The following is a 22,492-nucleotide window of genomic DNA, read 5'->3' on the forward strand; positions in this document are numbered from 1 at the left end:
AGGCAGAAACCTCGGGCAGCACCAGGCAGGAGGAGATATGGAACAGTTCATAGGAGTTCCTGAAGACGTGTGAGCAACGAATGCTTGGACTAGTTTTTCTGCATCCTCTGATTTTCCTGATGTTTCTCAGGTGGAAGAAAGCTGCCCTACTGACTTTTTTTATGTGACGGACAAAGGACATGTCCTGGTCAAAGGTCACTCCGAGGCCAAAGTAATGCCGTCCAGACTGATCAGGGGAGGTTTCAAACATTTTAGCTCATTTAAAACATTCTTTTAGATAACAACACAAGTTTAGATATGTGATATATTTTATTTTCCCAAATCATGTATAAAACAAAAACCAAGGAGAGAGGAAAAAAAAAAAAAAACACACCCATTGATGCCAACTTCCTAATAACGGGCGTCCAACACTCAGTTAATGACCCAGTTCAGACTGACGCACGCCGAGGATGATGCAGGTTTCTCAAGGTGACTGATTAATACATTATTTATAGAGACAAACGGATGATTAAAGAGCAGAATAATCGTGATTACGACCTCTCTGTGTGAACAGGCCTTGGTGTTGGCTTTGTGTTTCTACATCCAGATCGGACAGAGTGCTCTGGACACGACCAAAACCACCTCGTGCTTCCACGTCACAATCTTGCTTTACTCAAATGCAATAAACTATTTTTAAATGAGCATTTTTAATACATCTATATTCTCATTTCCCCCTCTGTTCCATAAACATTGTGTCTATTAGTGAATTGCATAATAAAACCTGGTTAATTTCCACACGTCCTGTAAGTTTCTGACAGCAAGAACGACTGAATAAAAACGATTTTCTCAGTTCATTACCTCGGGAACAGGAATTATAATATTCACATAAAGGAGGCAGAGAATTTAAGTCCGACATAAAAACTCTCCTCCATGACCAGTGTTGCTGTTTTCTTAAAGTGTCCTCACCTATTGTATGTCTATATTTTATATCTCCTTTAGATTTTTGTATGTATATATTTAAACTTAAATTTACATTTTTTTTCCCCAACAACACAATAAAAACACTTTAAAGAGCTCTTTGTTGTTGTGCTGCATCTGCTGCTGTTTTCTTACAGAGTCAATGTTTAGTTTTTTTTCTGTTTGTGCGTGTGTGTGTTTATGTACAAACACACAAATGCCTGGTGAGAGAAGATTTGAGGAAGCACAGCATTTCTTATTCACAGTTGAGATTTAGTACCAAAAGGAGCAACATGTTGGGGCAGATGAGATCTGAGGATTTCGTTCTTAGCAGGTATTCAACCGGAAAATGGCACAAGTTTAAGAAAAGAAAAGAAAACAAACAAACAAAGTCACATAGCAGCATGTAGCATGTTGTTACTGGTGCAGGTGAGCAGTACCTTCTCGTTTCAGTAATTACAACACACTCTAGGTCAACAGCACGATAATGGAGTTCATGTTATAACATATTTATCTGTGGTGCAGCCAGGTTGTCTGTGATTGGCTGGCTGCGGAGGTTTCAAAGTGCTCCCGTGGTGCTTTAAAAGAGATCTGAAAGCTGCGATACAACAATACAAAGTGAACACACTGCCTGGTCCAGTGCTGAAACAAATCACAGCTCAGCCTCTATTTTCAAAAACTTGCATAATTAATTTAAGATGAATGAGCTGAATAATCTGCACTGCACCAGCATATCATTACACAGATGCCATAAATGAAGCAGACTTGAAGCTGAATGTGACCGATGACCACGTATATCTCCAGCACGGCTCAACTGTCTAAAACGGCTTAACGATTATGGGCGGGTATGAAATATGAATTAAATGGGCTAAAACATAAAAAAAAAAAAAAAGAAACACTGGTCTGGTCCTTTAAGTGTTAAATAACTTTCACTCATCTTAAGACTTGAAATAAGAAGTCGCCATGAATTAAATTCTCCTTTAATTGCTGTAGCAAAATTATAATGGAGTTAGTTCACAGCAACTCAATTTTTAAAGTCACTTTCTATTTTTTTTTTTTTTTTTTTTCCTGCCCTTCTACATGAAGTGTGGGCTTCAAGCACCTAGGTCTAAGTCCACTTCTCAACCTGAGTGAGAGCTATAGAGGATGGGGCTAAAGAAGACCCTGAGCTTGGTGTCTGTTCTGTGTACTGCGCATCATGTTAGCAAACCGGATGTTCCGAGCGAGGCCAACTGTTGGGGCAGCAGGCTCTGGGTGAGGCTGGGCTGGGGGCTGGCACAGGCACTGCTGGTGACACTAGATCCGGGACTGACAGAAGAAACTTCCCTCTCCGAAGCATCATCGTCATCGTCGTCATCGTCATGATGGGACCGGTGATGATGGCTGACCACCACCCTGGAGAGACAGGAGGAGTGGAGCAGAGCAGGGAAATTTACCAACTCATTTACTGCTCAAGTGTTCTGATCTGTTCTATCCTAACATGAAACTCTCACTAAACACACAAACACACAAAGGAAACGCAATATGAATTTATCCCAATAATACTTAATTTAGTATTGTAGTGGTACAGTAAGTTTGGTTTTCTATATTTTGGGGAATTTGTACATTTCTTACACCTGACTTATTTTCATGTCATCTGTGGGTGTACCTGGATCTTGATGGGCTGATGAGGTCTTGTCTGTGGGGTTCAAACTTGGAGATGTAGCTGCACTTGGACCACTAGACAAACAAAGACACAACCAGGAAACAAAAAGCAATGTTTCAACGTAAAAACTCTCTAAATATAATATAACATTTACGAGTCCTTCTCTGGTTCCTTACAATATGAGCAGGGTCACTAGTTCCCACGTGGACTCCTTTCTGACAGAGAGTCCTCAGCAGACTGATCCCTGCAGATAGAATCCATAAAACCTGAGTTAACTCTGGGAGCAGTTTTAGTGTCTACGCTTATCTGTGAGAGGAGCGACTCTTACTAAGGAAAGCCACCTACCCTTTGTCCTGTTGCTCCAGTATTTCTGTTCCCACTGATCCAGCAGGATGTTGAGGTATCGTGGACACTCGAAGAAGCGAAGGTAGCGAGATGACGACGGTGAGGGAAAAACGCGCTCAAACTCCCCCCGACGGTTCATCTCGTCTTCGGTCTCTGCAAGAACGCGAACGTCCTCTGGGGTCAAGACATCCAACACTGTAGAGAAGAAGTCCTGACAGCAAAAGAAGGAAGAGACTGGTCATCCCTCTGGGAGCTCGGTGTTAATAAACAAAAACAGCTGTAATGAACCATTTGTGTTTTGGTACCTGGTCAGCGTAGCGCTGCGTGAGGTAAAATGCCCGTTTCACTTTCTCATCAGCAGACAGATCTGGTTTGCTCCTCTCTTTGTTCCCTAAACACAGACTACCAACACAGAGGTCAATTAACAATACGCTCATTTCTGAGGCTGAACTTTGAGTAGCTTTACATCATATAAAATCATTCCTAAGTTGTAACTCTTTGGTTTCATTTCAGCCATCGGAGGCATAGTGCCCCATGCCTACCTGCTGGTGGAGCTAGAGGTGCTGCTGCAGGGAGGGACCACGTCTTCTTTTTGAGGAATACGAAAGCCAGCCAGGTTCAGGAGATCCCTGATCATCTTACCTTTGATGGACAGGTCAAGGGCCGTGTTGGAGTGGAGGCTGAATCAGAAACAACCGTCAGACGTGTACAAAAACAAACTCTGATTTTTCAGACCGCATGTTGTACGTGCTACCTGGGCGATATGTTGACCTCCAGGATCCAGGGTTTGAGGGTCTCGTCCAGCATGATGTCGAAGCCAAACAGCTCGTGGCAGCTGTACGGCGTCTGGACGTGCATCTTCAGCAGGCTGTTGACGTACGGTTCTGACCTGTTCACCAAAACAGAGGAAACAACCACAATGCACTCAAGTGTAGGGCTGAAGTTTTTGAAAAGAAAGAAGGAAAGAATTTAACAACAACAAAAAAAATGACACACAACTAAAAATCACACAGAATAAATAAATAAATGATAAAATAATACAGTGTGACGTCTGCACGACTGTCTGAAACTTACGCAATGATGGTTTTGATGACAATGTCTTTAATCTTCTCCCATATCAGAGTAGTGTTGACTCCCTTGGACCCAAGATACTGCCACAAGGCCTTCAAAGCCCTGAAAACACAAACACACACACACTTTGTTGGTGTTGTGAATCCACACGCAGAGACAACATACAAGCAGTATATTAATTGCAGATGTGGAGTTTCACTTTTACAATTAAAACAAAGTGATTTGACCGGCTGCCTTCATTTAGGCCCTTTCTTCATCTCTAACTCAAACATGGACACGCCTTTCTTCGCTCTTTGTTACCATTTGTGTCCCTGACAGGCCTTGTCATCGCTGTTAGCCTGGTATTCAGAGTTATTCTTGTTGACACTGTAGTTGGTCAGATGCATGAACTTGTTACTCAGAGTCTTCATGGAAGATGAATACCTAAAGAGTGAAAAAGAGGAAGAAAAATGGTCATTTGTGTCCATCCGGACCTGTTTGGACTGATCGCTTGTCATTTCGCTGGTTGTGCTGAAAGCTGACTTGCAGCTGGCGAATCGAACGAGTCCGTCGGTGAACATGTAAACTCTGAGCGGGTCGTAGGACGTGACGTAGACGTAGATCCTCAGGTCGAACTTGTTGCCACTGATAAGGTAAGGCTTGTGAAGATATCTGCAATACACAACCAGAATAACAAGGTTTCATCCTAATAACTGGTGAGGAATGTAGCATCAGCTAGTGTCTGGGCTAGAAACCAGATATGGTCCAATCTGGACTTACTTTTGGACTAGAAGTGGTCTCTTGCGGGGCATCTGGGTCCATTTGTGGATGACCTGAATACCGATCCCTCTGGCTGATGCAGGCTGTTCAAGACAGGACAAAGAGACAGTGAATAATTAGACTGATGGAAAAGTAAATCACTGAGGACTCAGCAGAACGCACAGGTTTGATGATCCATTTCTGTTTGGAGCCGCCGTCCTTCCACGCCTTGCGGAGCAGCTTGATGTCCTGAGGGAGGATGAAGGTTCGAGGGAAAAAGCTGAACTCCTGCTTCCCAAAGCGAACCTGCATCTTGGATAGATTCCTCCACAGCCGGTCCTTCCTGCCAATCTGAAATGTTCCTGGGAAGTGGTTCAACTAGGACACAATAAACAAAGAGGAAAGAAAAAAAAAAAAGTTAAATTCACTTCAGGACATCACCTGATATCACCTGTCACCTGGATGATGACAATGGATCTACACTTTCTCACCTTCTGGTGCTCCTCAAGGGCCTTAAATCCAGGAGACTTCATGTGGCGTCCCCAGCAGCCCAGCCAGTCGTGACTTTCTACATGAAAAACAGACTTCATTTAAAATTGTGGATATGAAGTTGGGTAAGAAGCAAACAAAATGCCACACAGTGACTTACTCTTGGTGACTTTGAAGTGAGACCTGACGATGGTGTGTTTGACCACGTTGGGAGTGACGGTGCTGATCTTCCATTTCAGCAGTCGTCTCTGTTCTACAGGCAGCAGCTCCACTGCAGAGCACACAAAGCCTCAAACTGATTTTTTCCACAACAACAACAACAACAATAATAATAATAATAATAATAAACACTCTCCAGGTCTGAATAAAATGTTGTAACAGTCTAATGTACATTAGCATGTATTGGAAAGACGTATTGGCATAAGATGAAACTATTTAGTCGAAGGAAATACCACATTTTTAAACTTGCTTGGAATAAAAATACAATCAACACACAAAGTATAAACTTCTTTCTTAACATTGGCCAGTAAAAGTGAAGTATTCAAACAGTTTGTTTCAGTTTCAGCTTGTTTCATAACAGCCTGTCAAGCTCATGGAAGTCGGAGGTTCAATAAAAGTTACTGTCTGTGTGTGCATTCTGAGATTTTACTTTTTTGGCAGATAAAGTGTGTGAAGACTCAGCTATGTTTTCTGCGTTACACATGCGTGCTGACCTTTCTCATGGGCGGTGCTGAAGTAGAGTGTCGGGGGTATGAAGGGGAACAAACTGGGAACCAGCGCCGATTTCTCCTCTCGATCATCCTCGGCCTCCAATGACATCGGCTCCTCGACGCTGGGAGAGAGAAACAGATGGAAAGCTTTCTTTAAAACATAAACCTTCTATCATCGCTACAGCACACCATTTCAATAACAGGTATTCTCTTAGTACATGTTGGAGGCATCGTATCTTTCAGCTCCACAACTCCGTGAGGGCTTGTTACTATTAAAACAAGCAAATTGAGGTCTAACAACATGATTAAAGAGTAATGCGTCTTGAGTTACGTTCTCTGACTTCTAAATAACGTAAGGTGAAATCAAGACACCAGGTTTGTAACACAAGTCGTTGTGTGTTGTACCACGTTGTACCACGTTGAGGTAACGTGATGCCTGTGTGAATTTGGGGCTGAGACGTCACTCCTTCTCACTCTGAGAGGATACAACAAATGATGATAGGTTAATAAAGCCACAGGATTAAACCTGTTGGAAGAGGCTTTGTTCAAACACTAGAAGAATTAAGAGTTGTTTGTTTTGTTTCGTTTTTTAGATACACGACCAATAATCTTTATCTGAGGAGCAATAAATAACACAAATAGAAAAGAATAAATACACAAAAGCACTCACATGACAGTCATATCAGAAGGAATGAGAGGCAGCTAGAAGGATGACGAATGAACGGGAGGGACGATATTATCCTCTTCCAAATCAGATAAAATCCCTCTTCCACCGACAGACAGGTGTACAAAAGACTGACAGTCAGACCAGGCCGCTAAACTACCACTTTACTGTACAACACACACGGGCTTCAGGAAGGGGTGGAGGTACGTATGTAAATGACAACATAAAGAAATCAGCAACAACAATAAAAAAAAAAAAAAAAAAAAAACATAAGAAGTGACAATAGTGGTCCCTATCCAGGCCGTTTTAGCAGAGAACCAGCTCCGAGTCTTTGGTAGGGAGTTCGACTGTTGAGGCCATCACAGTGGAGAACAATGTGACACACAAAGCAGCAGACCTTTCCACCACGCTCTGCTGCTTTCAGCCCCTTTTAACAATGCAGAGAGGGAGAATGGAAGCGAGCCTGCAGGATTTGATGGACGTGTATTTTACGCTGCGTTTGGAGAGCAAATAGAAACCAGGCCTCGGTGTCAGGCAGAGGGACAGACTGTGACATGTTGAACTTAAGAGCAAGTTGTTGAAGAGGAAGGAAGGGAGGAAGGAAAGAAGACCATTATGTTGGTCCATCACTTATTTATAAGGTTATAGTGAAACTACAGAAGGGCTGGTCAATGAAAATAATAATAATTATGCTTCACTGGGGGACACGAGAATAAAACATATCGTAACAGGGACTGAGGGTGGACTTACAAATCTATAGGAACAGAAATCCACCTGTTCTACCAGGTAAAAATTAATTAAATGGACAGCTGGATTCTTTCCTTCTTTCCATCCCGTTTCCTGTCTCTCTACACCGTCTTTTTAAATAATAAAAGCTATAAATCAGCCATAAATGTGCTCTGCTGCTGCCCGTTTTAGCCCCTTCAACATTTAGCCTCGGTCGGCATTCATGTGCTTAAACATGTACAGAAAAAGAAAATTCAGCGATGCATGTCTCACCTAGAGACGAAAGTGATGGAGGCTGTGGACGAAGCTCTGGATGAACAGACGGAATCATCTGAAAACGACAGAAATAAGAAAATAACTTTCTCTGTTAAAAAAGCCGATTCCCAGCTGGCTGATGCAGAGTTTGGGAGAAGAATCTCACCGTCGTCACTACAGGCGTTTTCCAGCTCATCATCAGGCAGCTCTTCTTCACCTCCATTCACCTGCAGGACACCGTCCGTCCTGAAAAACATCAATACGGTGAGAAACGAAGGGAACATGACCGCAGCGAATGACCGAGGAGCAGTCAGCCATTTCTCACCCGGACAGCTGAGCGTCTCCAACCAGACACTCCTCTGTCGGCACGGGTGAGAGGGAAGAAGGGGATGAAGATGAGGATGACATGGAGGCAGCCTGCCCCTGCTTGGTGAGGTGAATCGTGGAGATCTGCGTGGTCACAGAGTTCACAGAGGTTCCTGCAGAACCGTAGAGAAAGAGCGGTAATTTTCTGGCTTTGTGTAAGTTTCATTTATCATACTATATATCTGATGACCGGGTCCATCGTTTCCTCTTTATAGCTGCCCTTTTCTGATGTTCTGCTCATTTTTTCACGCTAACCTCCTGTTTGCAGCTGTTTTAAAAGTGACCTCATTGTGAACACACATTACAATACATTGTTTATGTCAGTCGTAGGCCGGCGATGCTGCACGGATGGAATTACACACCTAACAGCGGTAATTTGTAGCCTTCTCTGGAGCTCGCTCTTCAGCATCATCCTTTAGATCTGTCCTTCTGGAACAAGGAGCTTCTGACCAAGCCAAACTGTGGCTGTGTAGTGTTTATAGTGACTAATGCTAAAGTATTCATGATCAACAAAGTGCCGCTCTCACAGAGCGACGGTGAGATGTTGAATTGTCAGTGTTGTCAGGTTGCAGTTTTACTAATAAATGACTGATCTTATTACCAGAAGTGTCTATTATCATCTCAGCAATGCTGTAGGAATTTATTTAGCAAATTTCTGAGGTTCTTCGCCAGCTGCAGACTCGACCCATCTGCTATTCTCCTTTCTGAGATTTCCTCCAAACTGACAGAGTAAATGAGGAAAAGGATAAATGCGGATTACCTGGGATGATATCCGACGGTGCGAGCGGCTGTCCCTGAGTGGCACTGAGCACAGTTGGCATGGGGCCACGTGGAAAGGGGCTGACCTCTGGAGGACCGGCTCCACTTTGGCTTTCTGGAGTCTCCTTCTTTAAGTCTGCTGATGTTTTTGTTTGTGTGTTGCTGTGTGTTGTTCCTGCCGGAGGACCACCTCTAACCAACAAGTGGTTGTTCAAAACACTTGTTGTTGTGCAACTGTTTAGTGTCTGACTGCACTTCGTAGCTGATTTAGCTGAAAGGCACCTCCCCATAGACGCTCCTCTTGCTGTGCTTCTGGTTTCTGCCTTTGTGCCATTGTGACTGGGGGTGTCTTTCCCCGGGATTGCCCTCCGACGTTCACCAACAGTAAGGCACGGAGGAGGGACCGGTGGCAGGGAGGAAACGTCTGCAGCTTCAGGCTGGATAGACAAAATGGGAAGTGGATGAGGAGACAGAAGAGAAATACTGACTCGACTGGTATTAACACACTAAGGCACAATTTTAAGATACTAAATGAAATGAAAGCATCAACGGTTCCTGTAAAAAAAAAATAAAAAATTGATTTACAAACATTTGGTTAATATTTCTCTGACATTAAACTCAAAATACAAAAAAAAAAAAAAAAACAAACTGGAAGATTTACTGCTGTGATGTCCACACTGGGAAACGTCAACACTCACCACCAACATGTTAGTCAGCAGGGTGGACTGTCCTTTAATGAACAGGTCTTGGTGACACACATACAAAAGAGGCCCCAACGACGACCGTGCATCTCCTCTGAAATCCTGACGTCTGTTCATTCCTGAACCATTGTCAGACTGGAGAGGTTCCTGCACGTCGCCCTTCAGCAGACCACCACACCCAACCTGAGGTTCCTTTTTGGGAACAGAGGCATCACTCACCGTGTGGCTGCTGCCAGGCGGTTTCAGTCCTGCTGCCAGCGCCTGGTTAGGGATGTGAGTTTGTGGCAGTGTCGTATACTGATCTGGCACGGCGGTGTATCTGCTCTTGGTGCTGGTTTTATGCCCGTCTCCGTTGTCCCACGCTGAAGCCCCAGAGCAAAGCGTTTTGGCTTGGTCCTTTCGCCTGGATAACTGCACAGAAGTCTGACTAAAAGGCACATTTGCGGCCGCAGCCATCTTGGCGTGTCTACTGAGAGGGGTTGCAGTGGCGGGACGATCTGCATTAGGGCAAGCCCGCAGCTTCCCCCCACCCCAGGGGGAGGACTGGTTGGTGGGCATGGCACTGCCCGGAGTTGTGAGTATATCTATTGGGCTGAAATCAGATAGAAACGGTGGAGGGTGGAGATCGATACCCAGGCAGACTGGGAATTAACAAACGAAACAAGTAAGACCCTGCTGGGCGTCCTCAAGAATGACCTTTGAACTGTCAGCTCCAGCTGAGCAGCGATGTAAACTCTCTGTTGGCGGATGTAGATGAACTACAAGTTCTGAACAAATCCTGACTGACGGCACTCATAACTGCCCCCACAGCGTGACAACAGTGCAGCACTTTGGCCTCTCAGCTCTGCAGTCCGTCAGCTGTTTGGGGCAGAGATGCAGAGCTCATACTCCTCATGAGGCTCAGTCGGGCACATAGGAGATTGTGGGGTTTTTATTTTTTTATCCTGAGGTGAAGCAGCTCCCAATCTGTCAGGGTGTGAGGTCTCCGTGTCATCAATCGCTGCTGCAGACTGAATCAGAAGCTGGTTCTTCTTTCTTTCGGACTTTGAGGATGAAATGTGAGGATCAGCTTCAGAGTCCAGAGAAGCCCAGATATAACCTGCCAATGTTGAGCCTGGAGGGACAGGAGAGATTCATCAAACATCATCACCACACAGTTCAATGTTTATTTAGGAGCACAGCAGCCAAGTGTCGAGATGAATCTCCAGTTTAGTGTGTTTTCTGTGCTGTCAGAGTGTCGTCCTGTTTCACGTGTTTGTGTGTTTGTGTGTTTGTGTGTGTCTTTTCTCCGCCACATGTCGCCTGAACGTCGGTTAGCTACCAAACCGCCCAGCCTGCAGCCAAAGTGTCTGAAAAGACCACAACTAAACAAAACAACAAACACACAACACAGCACAGTTTCCTGAAACAGAAAAGAAGCGGCCGACTCACCGGCACATCCACAGCCGGGTGGATAAACACTTCCTCCCGGTCCGAGCTGCTGTGTTCACCGCCCGGTCCTCCGGCAGGCAGCGTTAGCTTAGCTACGAGCTAACCGTCCTCCGGCCGACCGAGCTGCCGGTTCAGAAAACAAACAAAACCAGCACATTACATCCAGCCTGTGTTGCGTCCACTAACGTTGTGGGTTAGGGTTTGTGTTTTTTTTTTTTTTTTGTTTTTTTTACCTGTTCGTTTTGTTTTAAGTCGGCTTCTCGAAAAACTACACATTGGCGTTTTTCTTCCGTTGCAGCAGGTGCCGTTAAAAAAAAAAACGCAGTGAGACATCACAGAAGAAGATCGTCTATTGGAGCCGAATCAAGAGGTGAGTCCGAATCACAGCGACTCCTATAGGCCTCTATGAGGAACTGCACCCTTATTTTATTAATATGTAATGTATTATATACATTTATTTTTATTTTTATTTTGTCTTTTGTGGGCATTAATAAAACAATTCACTCAAATAAAAATAAAATACAATGAGTGTGTTCTAGTTATTTGTTAATTCTTTTTAAAATAATTTTAGTCTTCTGTGTTTGTAAGAAGAAAATATTGCACTTTTTGTTCCATAACATTTCATATGAATATAGAAGTTACATTAAAACATATGAAGAGTTAAACAATAAAATCTGAAAACTGTACTTCCAACTCATCTTGTGACAATTATGAAAATAAAAAAATGAAAAATAAAATAAATGTCTGGCTCTTTATCAAGAACCACTGGACTAAATTCTACCCTATTTTTTTCCAAATACAGAAAAAAGCAAAAATAAAGCAGGAAGAAACTCTTCTTCTTTAAATTTGGGAAATTCTAATAAATGATCCCCAAAAATTGAAACAGCCTGAATTTGGAGTCAAAATGGGAGGAAAAGTTCACAATAAAGTCAAAGGACTAGTTGGAAATGATGGAGTGAAAAAGTCAAAAGGGCAACGATAAAAGGGATACAGGAGGATAAAGGGGGAAGAGGGGAAACGAAGGAGGGAAACATGGAGCTCGATAGGCCTTTATTCAGTATATTTGTTTTAGCAGGTAATAAATACTCAAACTGAGAAAATCTGTGATGACAACACTTTTATTATTATTTATTTGAGTTTCTGCTTCATCTGCTGAAGCCGGTGAAGCCTGTACTTTTCACCTTTCCTCACTAGAGGGCTCATTGGAGGAGACACCTCAAGGTGAACCCAGATCCTCCACCTGTCCTTCCTTCCTTCCTTCCTTGGCTTTTCGCTTCCTCCACTGTTTCCTTCCCTCCTTTTCTTCCTTTCCTTTCGTCCTTAACCTCTTTCCTTTCCTGCCCAGGTTCTCTTTCCTTCTCTGTTTGGGTTGTCTCTTCTCGTCTTCATTTCATCCTACTTTTCATCCTATCCTCCCTCTTTTCTCTTTCTTCACAACCTCCTCCCTTTCCTTTCATAGTTTCCTCATTCTCTCTCTCTCCTTGTTTCCTATTCTCATACCTTCCCCTCCTCATCCATCCCTCCTCCATGAAGACTTCTCTCCTCCCATCTTTCCTTCAGAGCTTTCTGAGAAAGGAGGAGAGAGAGAGAGAAGAAAGTGTGTGTGTGTGTGTGTGTGTGTGTGTGACAGAGAGAGAGAGAGAGAGAGAGAGAGAGAGAGAGAGAGTCAGACAGATAAAGAGACCAGGAGAGAGCGAGGAGACTGAAGCCGAGCAGTGAGCTGGTTGAGCAGCAGAAGTGTGTTTGTCCTCTGAGCTGTGGACGATCCAGGACGGAGTGTTTGTCCCAAACTGGAGGACAAGCAAGACACAGGACTTGTCGTCTGAGGACCTCCAGCCTCCTTCATCAGGACTTCATCAGGACTTCATCAGGACTCCTGGATGAGATCTGCTGCTCCGGCTCAGCAGAATAAATCAGAGGAATAAAGAAGAAGGACAACAAAAAGACAAAAACTAAAGTGCTGCCTGCTTTGGACTGTTGGATAAACTCTCCCCTCTGAAATCCAGAAAAGAGACGGAAAGGGTTTTTTTAATCAGAAGACCAACCCAAAGAGGATGTTTGACACGACTGCATCCACTCAGATGCAGAAAAAGAGGAGATATAATAAGGACATTAAAGACAGAGTGACAGACAAAAAGGAAAAATAAAGCTGAAAGAAAAGAGACTGTCAACTCTTTAATGAGAAAAGATGTTTCAGATCAACATTTGAGGGAACTTCATTCTCTCCTTTCCAGATAAAGGAGGAAGAAATAACTACAAATAAAAAGAGTAGCTGCTTTTTACATTTAGAGGATAGTCTTAATAAATGATCCTGAAATAGAATAAAATGGAAACTGCCTGAATTTGGAGTCAAAAGGGAAAGTTCAGGAACCAAAAAAAAAAAAAAAAGTGAAAGGAGGCGTCAGAAATAATGGAGTGAAAAGTCAAAAGAAATAAAGAATAAGAAAAAGAATAAAGCGGACATACGAGGAAAAGGCAAATATCTGGAAAATATAGGAGGAAATAAATCAAAAGGGAGAAGAGGATGAACCGAGGGGACAATCAAGAGTGAAGATCAGAACAAAGACGAATAAAAAGAACAAAAAAGAAAGAACAGAAACGTCAAGAGACAGCAGAGAGGAAGAAAGCAGCAATAAAAAGCAGTTATGAGGCTCCCTGTGCGTCCTGCAGCTCCTCTCTCCGTCCTCCTGCTCCACGTTTTGGCGGAGGCGGCGGCCTCGGCAGGCTCTGTGTCCCCGAGCCGGCTGGAGCGTTGGGTCCGCTCGGGCCTCCAGTCCCTGCAGTGGGACCAGCTGGACCGGTGCCTCCGCATGTCCTCGCTCTCCGAGGCCGAGTGCAGGCAGCTCGCCCACCTGCCGCCGTCCGCCGTGGCTGTGTACGTGTCGGAGCCTCGCTCTGCTGCAGGTAGGGAGGTCAAAGGTCACGCATGGATCAGTCAAGTGCGAGACCAGGAAATTTTCAGTTTGAAGTTGTGTTTAAATGTTTATCCAGAGGGACAAACTACAACAAAATAGTATTTACAGCAAAGAAACTTCATTAATTGATGCAAATTTCAGTTTGGAACTAACTTATTAGATTCAGCCCAGATTTAGAAATATACCAATCAAACGCTCGATATCAGTGAAGGCTGTTTGAAAATTAGTTTGTGTTGATATTACTGTGATGAGAAATCATTAGCAGATGTATTCAAAATCCAAAATCTGTGCATATATAAATGATTACATAATGTACAAATATAAACTAAAGTAAAAAGGCAGTTAATTTATTTTACTGTATCTAAGGTGAGAATGAGTTTGAATGAATAATTTTTCCCCTACAAAGCTTTAAATTTATTACCTCTGTGAGTCCTGTTGATATATTTCAGGAACCAGATTCACATTTTCCCAGTAATAAGCTATTCTTCCTTCAGGTAACCCGGACAAAGTGCTGGCCATCCTGCCGGACTCCTCCGGCGGGACGGTGAGCTCCAAAGCGCGGGCAGGTTTCAGCGTCAGCCAGGTCCTGAACGGAGGGGACGGTCCCCGCAGACACCAGCAGGCCTTTCCCAGCTCCACGGCCCACGATGCCGTGCTGGTGCTGGATCCGAGCCCTGGGGAGAACTTCGGACACCCGGTGGTCCTCTTCTACGTGGACGTGAACGTAACGAAGAAGAGGTGCACCCACCTGGATGGCATTTACCTGGGTGAGACCTTTACATGTGGGATGAATTAATATGAACTGAACATCCTGGAAACACTAACAGCCACTCTGTTCATTGTTGTTTACACTGTGCATGGAAATAATTACACTTTATCTTTTCTCATGAGGAGATTCAGTTTTTGTTTTTAAACTGCAAAATGAGCTCATTCACTTCTTTAGGTTTTTATAATTCACGGTTTTCTGGTTGCTTGGCCTTTTAAGTTTGTTGTTTCATTGCTGATGTTTCATCTTCTGAGATTTCTCTTAAAACACATTTGGTCTGTCAGTCAAACACAAAGTTCCTGACGGTTTGGGGAACTTTACTTGGCATATTTTAAAAACTGTCGTTGCACTTTATTTTTGTCAGCATCACAGAGGTTTATCCATTTTCAAACCCTTTTTAATTCCGAAACCTGCACTTCCAGCATCCCTCTTTAACACCCCAGAAGCAAAGTGCCTGAAATTTTTTGTATTCATCCCAAAAAGAAGACTTGCTTTTTAGGATACGGTGTACAGCTTGGATAATTTTTGGGGTTAAAAAAAAAAAAAAAAAAGCGGTATTCACAGTAGAAACTTTGATAATTTGTGGAATGGCTATCCATCAAAAAAAAAAAGGGGGGGGGGGGAAAGGCCAAATGGGAAAGGAAAAGAAATGTTTCTAAAGTGCTTTACTCGTGTAAAAATGGTCTGCAGGGACAGGCAGTGAATGTACTCTGCAAAGGTCCTGACTGTGTTAAAGTGCCAGTTACTGACCTCCTGCTGTGAGAGAGGTTAGGCCCAGATGTTCAGGTGGATTTGGTCTTGTGTTACACCAACACACCGCTGTCAATTATTCATAGACGCACAAACACGCACACAAAGAGGGCCGTGCCCCCCGCTGCGTCCCGCAGATGGAGTTTAACCAGCATCTCTCTGAGTGAAACTTTCTTCAGACCTCATTTGACCCGGAGAGGACGAGGAGGAATGGATGAAAATGGATGTTTCCACAGTTCAAAATGAGCCAAAACATCAGCGTGAATGTTCTGAACTCATTCCTTCATGTTTATCTCCTCTCGTGCACATCGTAGTCTGATGAACGCTTTTATTGTTGCGGAGAAACAAACTGCTGTTGGACCCCTAATAACCTAATAGCTACCCACGTCCAGAAACAACAAAGCAACACATTCCCTGACCCCCAGCAGCGAGCTGATTTAAAACCCCCTTATTTCTGGATTCGATTGCAGGAGGCCGTTACCTAAAAGTGATCAACTCCAGCCTTTGCAAAGGAAATTTGGTTCTGCATGGAGGAGCTAAACCGCAACTGATGACAATGAGCGGCAACAACGAATAGATAGATAGAAGACCTAGAAGCAATTTTTTAAAGAGTGGGATGATAATAAGATTTATATAATAAGATTTGTGTTATAATTAAAGAGTCAGCCTTTCGGGCGACAGGACCAAGAGTCTTGTTTCCTGCTGCAGCGGCCTAAAGGCCTAATGGACTCAAACCCCCAGTCGAATTATTGACTGTAAAAGATTTTTTTCCTCTCCACAGGAAGTTCAGCTGCTGTTTCCTTCTCGTGTCTGCAGGTGACGAGTGTTTGACTCTGGCCTTAAAGGGCCGTTGTCAGAACCAGATGAAACGTCGGCAACCCGGGCCAGAGAGGCTCATGGGCAACGGACACAGCCGGGTGGCGGCTGGGGCGCCGCGCGGCGGGACCATCGTCACCAGTGGAGGCGGCCGTGTGGTGGAGCAAGCCGTTGGCGGGCTGTGCGAAGTCCACTTCCTCCCGCTGGTGGTCGGAGTCGGAGACAGCAACCGGACACAGAGACTCAGATGTGTTGGTGAGTCTGGACTGAATCTTCGCTGAACTTCGGCCAGTCTGAACTAAACAGTCTCTCACTAATAAACATGGAGCAATCAGACGGTGTGTTTTCACGCTTTAGTTCGAGGGTGGCCATTTGCTCTTTTGCTCTTTTGTTCATTATTTGTGCTAAGCTAGGCCAAACACATTCCTCTTCTGATGACACATTTTTATTTTGATCAGCAAACAGACGGATTAGCTGCTGAAGAACAATGGTGAGAAGAAGGTCACCGTCATCAGAAGTCATCTGTGAACTGAGCTGCAGTTTGTTCTAGAAACATCAGGAATAAGATCCATCCACTAGGACTAGGCCAACAGGAGTCAAGACTTTTGACGCTCAAATATCTGTGGTGGTCTGTCGATAAATCTTCGTCCCGTTTGTATCAGAACATCCATTTAATTGGTGTCTCTGATGGTCTGCTGAAGTTTTAAGGGAAGGCAAAAGATTTCAAATGGCAAACGAGATTGTTAAAATCCATAAATTCAAGTTTTTATGGCTTGCATGGAATTTCATTTCACTTTTGCTGGTAGGAGGCTTTCTGAATAAAAGCCTGCATCTCAAGCTCTGCCAAGACCACCCAGACCTTCAGCTGCTGCCAGCAACCTGGGCGTCGTGAGAAAGGCTTCTGGGAAAATGGTATTTTGCTGTTATGGCAAACATAAACAATCCTCGGATAAAACCACAAACCCAGCTCTGGCGTGGTGCAAATATGTGGGGATTAAGTATTCCTTAACTTTTGATTGTGACAGTCTGCAGGATGAGCAGTGAGTTTTTTAGGCTCAGAAGTTGTTTCCAAGAAAAGCACCTGTGCAGTCTCTGAACTATTTCCTCGGCTCTGCCTCCGACAGATCACGCAGAGTTTGCCAGGTGCCCCCAGCCTCTGCCGATGGGATCTCCCAGTCTGCCTGTTTCCAGCTGCGAGCTGAATAAAAACACCAGGCGCTGCCACCAGCAGCCGCTGGCCACTCACCTGTCCTGCCGGCTGTACCAGACCTGCGACCACGCCGTCCTCATCTCAGGTAGGACAGCGTGTCCGCTGACTGACGGGACAATCGATCTAAAGTCATTTAAAAATGACTAAACCTGAGTGAAATGATTTGGAATTTCTAAATCTGCTTCATAACAGAGGAGAGAGCAGAGAAAGTGGAGGGAAAGTCAGACCACTGGGATTAGGATGGTATCTGATACAGAAAGGGAAGCTGCAGGAACAAAGTAGGAAGTCTGCTCCACCAATTGGACGACCACCCAAAGTCACATGGTTACTGCTGGACTAACCCATCGTATCCAGGAAATGAGGTGGTTAAATCACAGCAGAAGTTCATTCAAGGCACTTTTCAAAGACCTATTGATCGTAGAGACGGACCCCGCTATGACAAAACGAAACCACGTTAACCAATCACGTGTTTGTCATTGTAACCATGATAGCAAAGGTTGCCCAACTTAACAAACACCTAATTTAAACCAAACCAGAACTTCCTCCAAATCCAAACAACGAACCTAAAAGGTTTTAAAGAGTTCACCTGGGGCAGTACAAAGGACACCTGTGGTCGTCAGCATGTGTGCGTTAGGGTTAACCCTGTGTGTGTGTGTGTGTGTGTGTGTGTTTGTACAGGCGGCTGGCAGCAACAGATGACGTTTCAGTACCACGTTCAGAACCTTCAGAGGTTTTACCGAATGCTGCGGAACAACGGTTTCCATAAAGACCACATCAAGACCTTCTTCGCCAGCAGCGGACAACTCCCTGGTAGGACGGCGGCGCTTTCACCCGCGAGTCTCACAGCTGGCCTGAAATGTTAGAGATGAGCGTTTGAATTGCACCAACTTAGCTATAGTTATGTGAATATTAACTCTATTTGATGTGTTGTTATTGTCATGTGTTGTGTAAACTGATCAGGTTTTGGATTACAGTATTCAAACAAGTTTTCTACAGGAAATATGTCAGTTTGACCAAATCAAGTACAGGAGCCTCAAAATTGTGTTTTTGGTACTTTCCACCAATGCAAAACACATTTTCTTCCAGAGCGCATTCATTTTTTTTGACAACAATCCAACCAAGATTGAGGGGGGTTTTTGTGTGTTTGTTTTTTTTTTAAATGAAAAATAAAAATAAAAAACACGTCTTCCTCCCCAACAGGCGACATCGAGGGCGTCTACTCTGCGACGGAGAAAGCTGTGATCCGTAACCACGTGTCGTACGTCTGCAGGAAGCAGCACTGCGCCGATACGTTGGTTCTCTACCTGAACTCCCCGACGCGCAACGACGGCACCATGCTGCTGTGGGACGCCAACCTCAACGGCATCGTAAGACACACGTACAGACGGGTTCATGGGATGGAGCGAGAGAGCGGTGGCTTTGAAGCACAGTGGAAAACGATTGAACGCACATTGGAGCCATTATCAGTCTGATAAGATTAAAGTTCAACACACACAGACAACCCAGACAACAGTATTACTACAATCACATATGAGCTCATCTGGAAAGGCCGTTATGACGCCCGCCAACCGGTCAGACCGAGTCCAGCTGGCCGTGGTCACGAATACAAAGAAAATTAGAATTTTTAGTCTTTTTAAACGATATCAGACCTCCAGTTTGGGGTAAGAACGAGTTAGTCATCAGGTATTTCATTGAAAAAAGGGATTACACGTCAGCTCAGCTGAAATGGGCCTTTGAAGAAATGCACACCCACGCAGTTCAGCAATCAGGAAAACACACAATGTGCTTTACCACATCAGCACAAAATACGGCTGCTTCGTTTGCAATCCTTTCTACTCATTTGATATTTTTTATGATTGTTATTTATTCTAAGTGTAGGACTAATTCTTATTTACTTGTATTGTACGCTCCAGTTCAAATCGAGTCGTCTCTTCTCTTCTTCTGACAGAAACTTGATGTTTAATAACATTTTGTCTCATCAAAACAACAATGGCCGAAACAACACATCGCCTGTTCCTCACTCGAGACTTTGTCTTGCAGCAGAGAAAATGTTCTTGTAGCGCCTCCAGGTGAAAAATGAAGCTCCACCTCCTTCCTCTCTGCTCTCAGGCCGACCTGAAGGAGCGATACTCGGTCAACGAGCTGTTGGCCGACCTGGCGGGCTGCAGGGCCACCCGTGTTCTGCTGTTTGTTGACCAGAGCTACAGCGGCGTTCTGTCCAAGAGGCTGCGCGGGTCCCAAAAACACCCCAACGTGGTCCTGATCCAGAGCCCACCCCGGCAGGCCCACAACCACCAGAACCAGAGGCCGAACCCGGGCTCGGAGGACAGCGGCTGGTCCCTCATCGGCCCTGCGGTCTGCCTGCTGGACCACCTGGGGAAGGTAGTCCATCGCTAACACTTCCTCTGCGATCCTCTTTATCTTTTTCTAATCTGCCCTCTGATGGTCATCAGGGCGCGGGGACATCTCGCCTCCCGGAGCCGTGGGCCGGCCTTTTAAACGTGACCCTGGCGGGCGCTCCCTGCAACGCCACGCCGCCCCTGACGGACGGAGAGATGCGGCGGGAGTACCACGGCTGCCAGAACCTGCCGACGGCGCTCTGGCACCAGAAACACAGGAGGAGCAACTGAGGGAGAGAGACACTGACACTGACCAGGAGAGAGAGAGAGAGAGAGAGATACTGAGAAAGCATTAATCATGGACACAGACACACAAACACACACACTTTTACACAAGTGTTTGCATCACACACACACACACACGTGCATATTTCTGGGAGTGTGTTGGTGTAGGACTTAGCTGCAGTGTGCTCGGCAGACAACGATGCGCTGCTCGCTTTGTGTCCTGACTCTGAACTCGAGACTGTAACCATGACGATGACAGCTCATCCCAATGGGAGTGTCCTGAACACCATGTGAACAGTGTGTGCGTGTGTGAGTTCAGCAAAAGGACAACCACTCTTGGAGACAATTACTAGCTCACACTCGGGTCGGTGTGTGTCTGTGTGTGTTTGTACACCACATCTCCTGGGCACGTTAACATTTCAGAGCCAATCACCCGCCTCTGTTTTAATCTTTACGACAGTTATTTCTTCCTCCTGTTTCCTCTCATCTCCTTTGTTTCTTTGTTTCTCCCAAACTGCCTCCATCCTTTTCCATATTCCTCTTAATTCCCTTCTTCTTCTTTTTGTTTTTTTAAATGTTTGACCTTTTCCTCAACCCCGTCCTCCATCATTTTCACTTTAGCTCTTTCTACCTGTTGTCTCTGTTTCTGTCTCCCCCATTTCTAACCACAATAAACCGTTGAATACTGAACGACAGAGTCACAGAGGAGCAGAAACTGGACCTGAAGTCCGAGGCAGAGAGTGAGCTCTGAAGCTCAGTATTAAGAATGTTTAGAGAAAATTGTGAAAGACACAAATTGGACTGGAGGTCTCTAAACCAACAGCGTGTCCGTCCATCGTCCATTTTCGTCCTTTCCTCAGTCAGCCGGGCGTCACAGTTTTCAGCAAACATTACTCAACACAAGGCCGAATGATGCATTTGTGGGAACTACTTTCAGCCGAGGATGAACACGCCGTATTTTGTGTGTGTGTGCTGATTCAGCATAAACTGCGGCGCCCGTAATGGTTTTAATCTGTGCTGGTGACGTGCGCTCATGAGATATTATTGTTAGCTTAGAGAAAAATAAGAATGCTCCAACCTCCGTTAGAGAAAATGAGACTGATTTGATAAGATGGACAGACGTCTTCCGTCTCCAACGCCCACGTCGGACAGATAAAGTGTAAACCGCAAATGACTCGTTGGCGGTGATCATGATTAAGATATGAAGCACGGAGACATTTTCATAAAGGCACAACTGTGCATGTGTGTGTGCGTGCACATGAATCATGCACACGTTCTAATATTAACCCTACACTAACAACGTATGTGCAGTCTTTTGCTGGTACACTGTGATTTTTGTGCGTGTGCATTACTTCCTGTCTTCTTCCACCCCAACACACACACAGACACACACACACACACACACACACACACACACACACACCCCACCCGCCCGCCCCAGCTCTGTTTTGTATTGATGTTTGCTGTTGTACTGACTTTCCTATAGAGATTCATTTACTCAAGTGCTGGAGGATGATCAGAAGGACGACCTTCCAAAAGACATGGACGCTTTGGACCAGAACTGTCCAACCAACAGGTTGACGTGTGCATATTCACAGTTTGTGTAATGAGCTGTACAGAATACGAGATGTAATTTAGCAGAAAATGTTTCTAGTTGCATGCAGCATCACAAAATCTAGTCAATAAAAGTACTTTTAGAAAGCAGAGAGCAGATTTATTGGTCTGGTTTCCAGCTCGGCGGTGAGGAGTCAAAGTTATTACCAATTTCTACAATCTGCACAGGCCGAGGAACCACTTTTCCCAAAATCTTCATGTTATGGTGCACAAATTGCTCACAACATCCTGTTTGTAAAGGTAGAGACATTTGGTTTAATCGAAATGACATTTTAAACTTGCCATCCTTTTTTCTGTCCGGCTTTCCTGTTTCATCGAGACAAAAAGGGCCAAAAAAATAAAATGACAGTAAATCATCATGCACTTGGAATCTTTCACTGATAATTCTGTTAAAAACATTTTTAAACGTGACAACCTGTAAACGCTATTTATGGCCAATGCAAAATATAAACCACGTGTCTGATTGTTGGCCACCTTTAATATTCCCCCAGAGACACAAAGTCAGAAATAAAGACAGTAGCTGAATAAAAGAAACAAACATTAAAAAGATGGAGTGCAAACTGCATAAAAGCTGCTGACTCCAGTGTGGGAACAGATTTTCCTCTTTTAATGTCGTTAAAAGTAGTTTGTTCACACATCCAGTGGTCACAGAACATTAGTACTGATTCTTCAGGCTCTATAGCTGCAGGTTGCGTTCATCACGACACGCGTTGTCAAACTGTGTACAAACTGTCACTTTGTACAAGATTATATTTGCTTTGAAGAAAACAGTGATCATAATAATAATGAGTGAGCTGTTAATAATCAGTTAGTCGTTACTTTGACAGAAAAGTCACCGGAACATGAAACCAACAGGATGAAAGGAGCTTATGAAGAAACCCAAAGAAAGACTTCCTGTTCCAGTTTTTTCTTTTTTTATTTCTACAAAGAAAGAAACATCATCTCCATCTGTCTCACTCTG

The 22,492-nt window shown here is 44.4% G+C and overlaps 2 protein-coding genes across 3 annotated transcripts; one reads left to right on the plus strand and one right to left on the minus strand.

Annotated features, from left to right (window-relative positions):
• Positions 1-1,954: 1,954 nt before the first annotated feature.
• On the minus strand, positions 1,955-11,144 carry ttll4 (tubulin tyrosine ligase-like family, member 4). Of its 2 annotated transcripts, XM_029530522.1 has the most exons (22): positions 11,070-11,144; positions 10,837-10,959; positions 9,625-10,519; positions 8,706-9,141; positions 7,905-8,058; positions 7,746-7,825; positions 7,598-7,655; positions 5,938-6,056; positions 5,385-5,495; positions 5,227-5,303; positions 4,919-5,113; positions 4,757-4,839; positions 4,520-4,648; positions 4,298-4,420; positions 4,001-4,099; positions 3,681-3,815; positions 3,469-3,606; positions 3,232-3,328; positions 2,927-3,137; positions 2,758-2,825; positions 2,585-2,655; positions 1,955-2,331 (listed from the first exon to the last, which is right to left on the minus strand). In XM_029530522.1, exons 3-22 carry the CDS (start codon positions 9,961-9,963, stop codon positions 2,133-2,135), a joined length of 2,922 nt encoding a protein of 973 aa, XP_029386382.1. In that variant the 5' UTR covers positions 9,964-10,519; positions 10,837-10,959; positions 11,070-11,144; the 3' UTR covers positions 1,955-2,132. The 2 variants fall into 2 exon arrangements, with proteins under 2 accessions (XP_029386382.1, XP_029386381.1); XM_029530521.1 differs by having other exon boundaries at positions 4,298-4,648.
• Positions 11,145-12,527: 1,383 nt separating this feature from the next.
• Positions 12,528-21,877, plus strand: LOC115061864 (uncharacterized). Its single transcript, XM_029530403.1, has 8 exons — positions 12,528-13,740; positions 14,246-14,518; positions 16,084-16,338; positions 17,208-17,378; positions 17,972-18,103; positions 18,494-18,660; positions 19,403-19,675; positions 19,747-21,877. Exons 1-8 carry the CDS (start codon positions 13,482-13,484, stop codon positions 19,921-19,923), a joined length of 1,707 nt encoding a protein of 568 aa, XP_029386263.1. The 5' UTR covers positions 12,528-13,481; the 3' UTR covers positions 19,924-21,877.
• Positions 21,878-22,492: the final 615 nt, after the last annotated feature.

This window comes from Echeneis naucrates, chromosome 21, assembly GCF_900963305.1.
Source record: "Echeneis naucrates chromosome 21, fEcheNa1.1, whole genome shotgun sequence".
Taxonomy (NCBI): Eukaryota; Metazoa; Chordata; class Actinopteri; order Carangiformes; family Echeneidae; genus Echeneis; species Echeneis naucrates.

Bases quoted from the DNA above. Each gene is read 5' to 3' on its own strand.
- LOC115061864 (XM_029530403.1), top strand. From the start codon at position 13,482: ATGAGGCTCCCTGTGCGTCCTGCAGCTCCTCTCTCCGTCCTCCTGCTC. The intron at 18,661-19,402 runs GTAAGACACACG...CTCTGCTCTCAG, and splicing joins ACGCCAACCTCAACGGCATC to GCCGACCTGAAGGAGCGATA. The intron at 19,676-19,746 runs GTAGTCCATCGC...GATGGTCATCAG, and splicing joins TGCTGGACCACCTGGGGAAG to GGCGCGGGGACATCTCGCCT.
- ttll4 (XM_029530521.1), bottom strand. From the start codon at position 9,963: ATGCCCACCAACCAGTCCTCCCCCTGGGGTGGGGGGAAGCTGCGGGCT. The intron at 7,656-7,745 runs GTGAGATTCTTC...TGTCGTTTTCAG, and splicing joins AAACGCCTGTAGTGACGACG to ATGATTCCGTCTGTTCATCC. The intron at 4,100-4,297 runs GTAACAAAGAGC...TTGTGTTTTCAG, and splicing joins GCCTGTCAGGGACACAAATG to GGCTTTGAAGGCCTTGTGGC.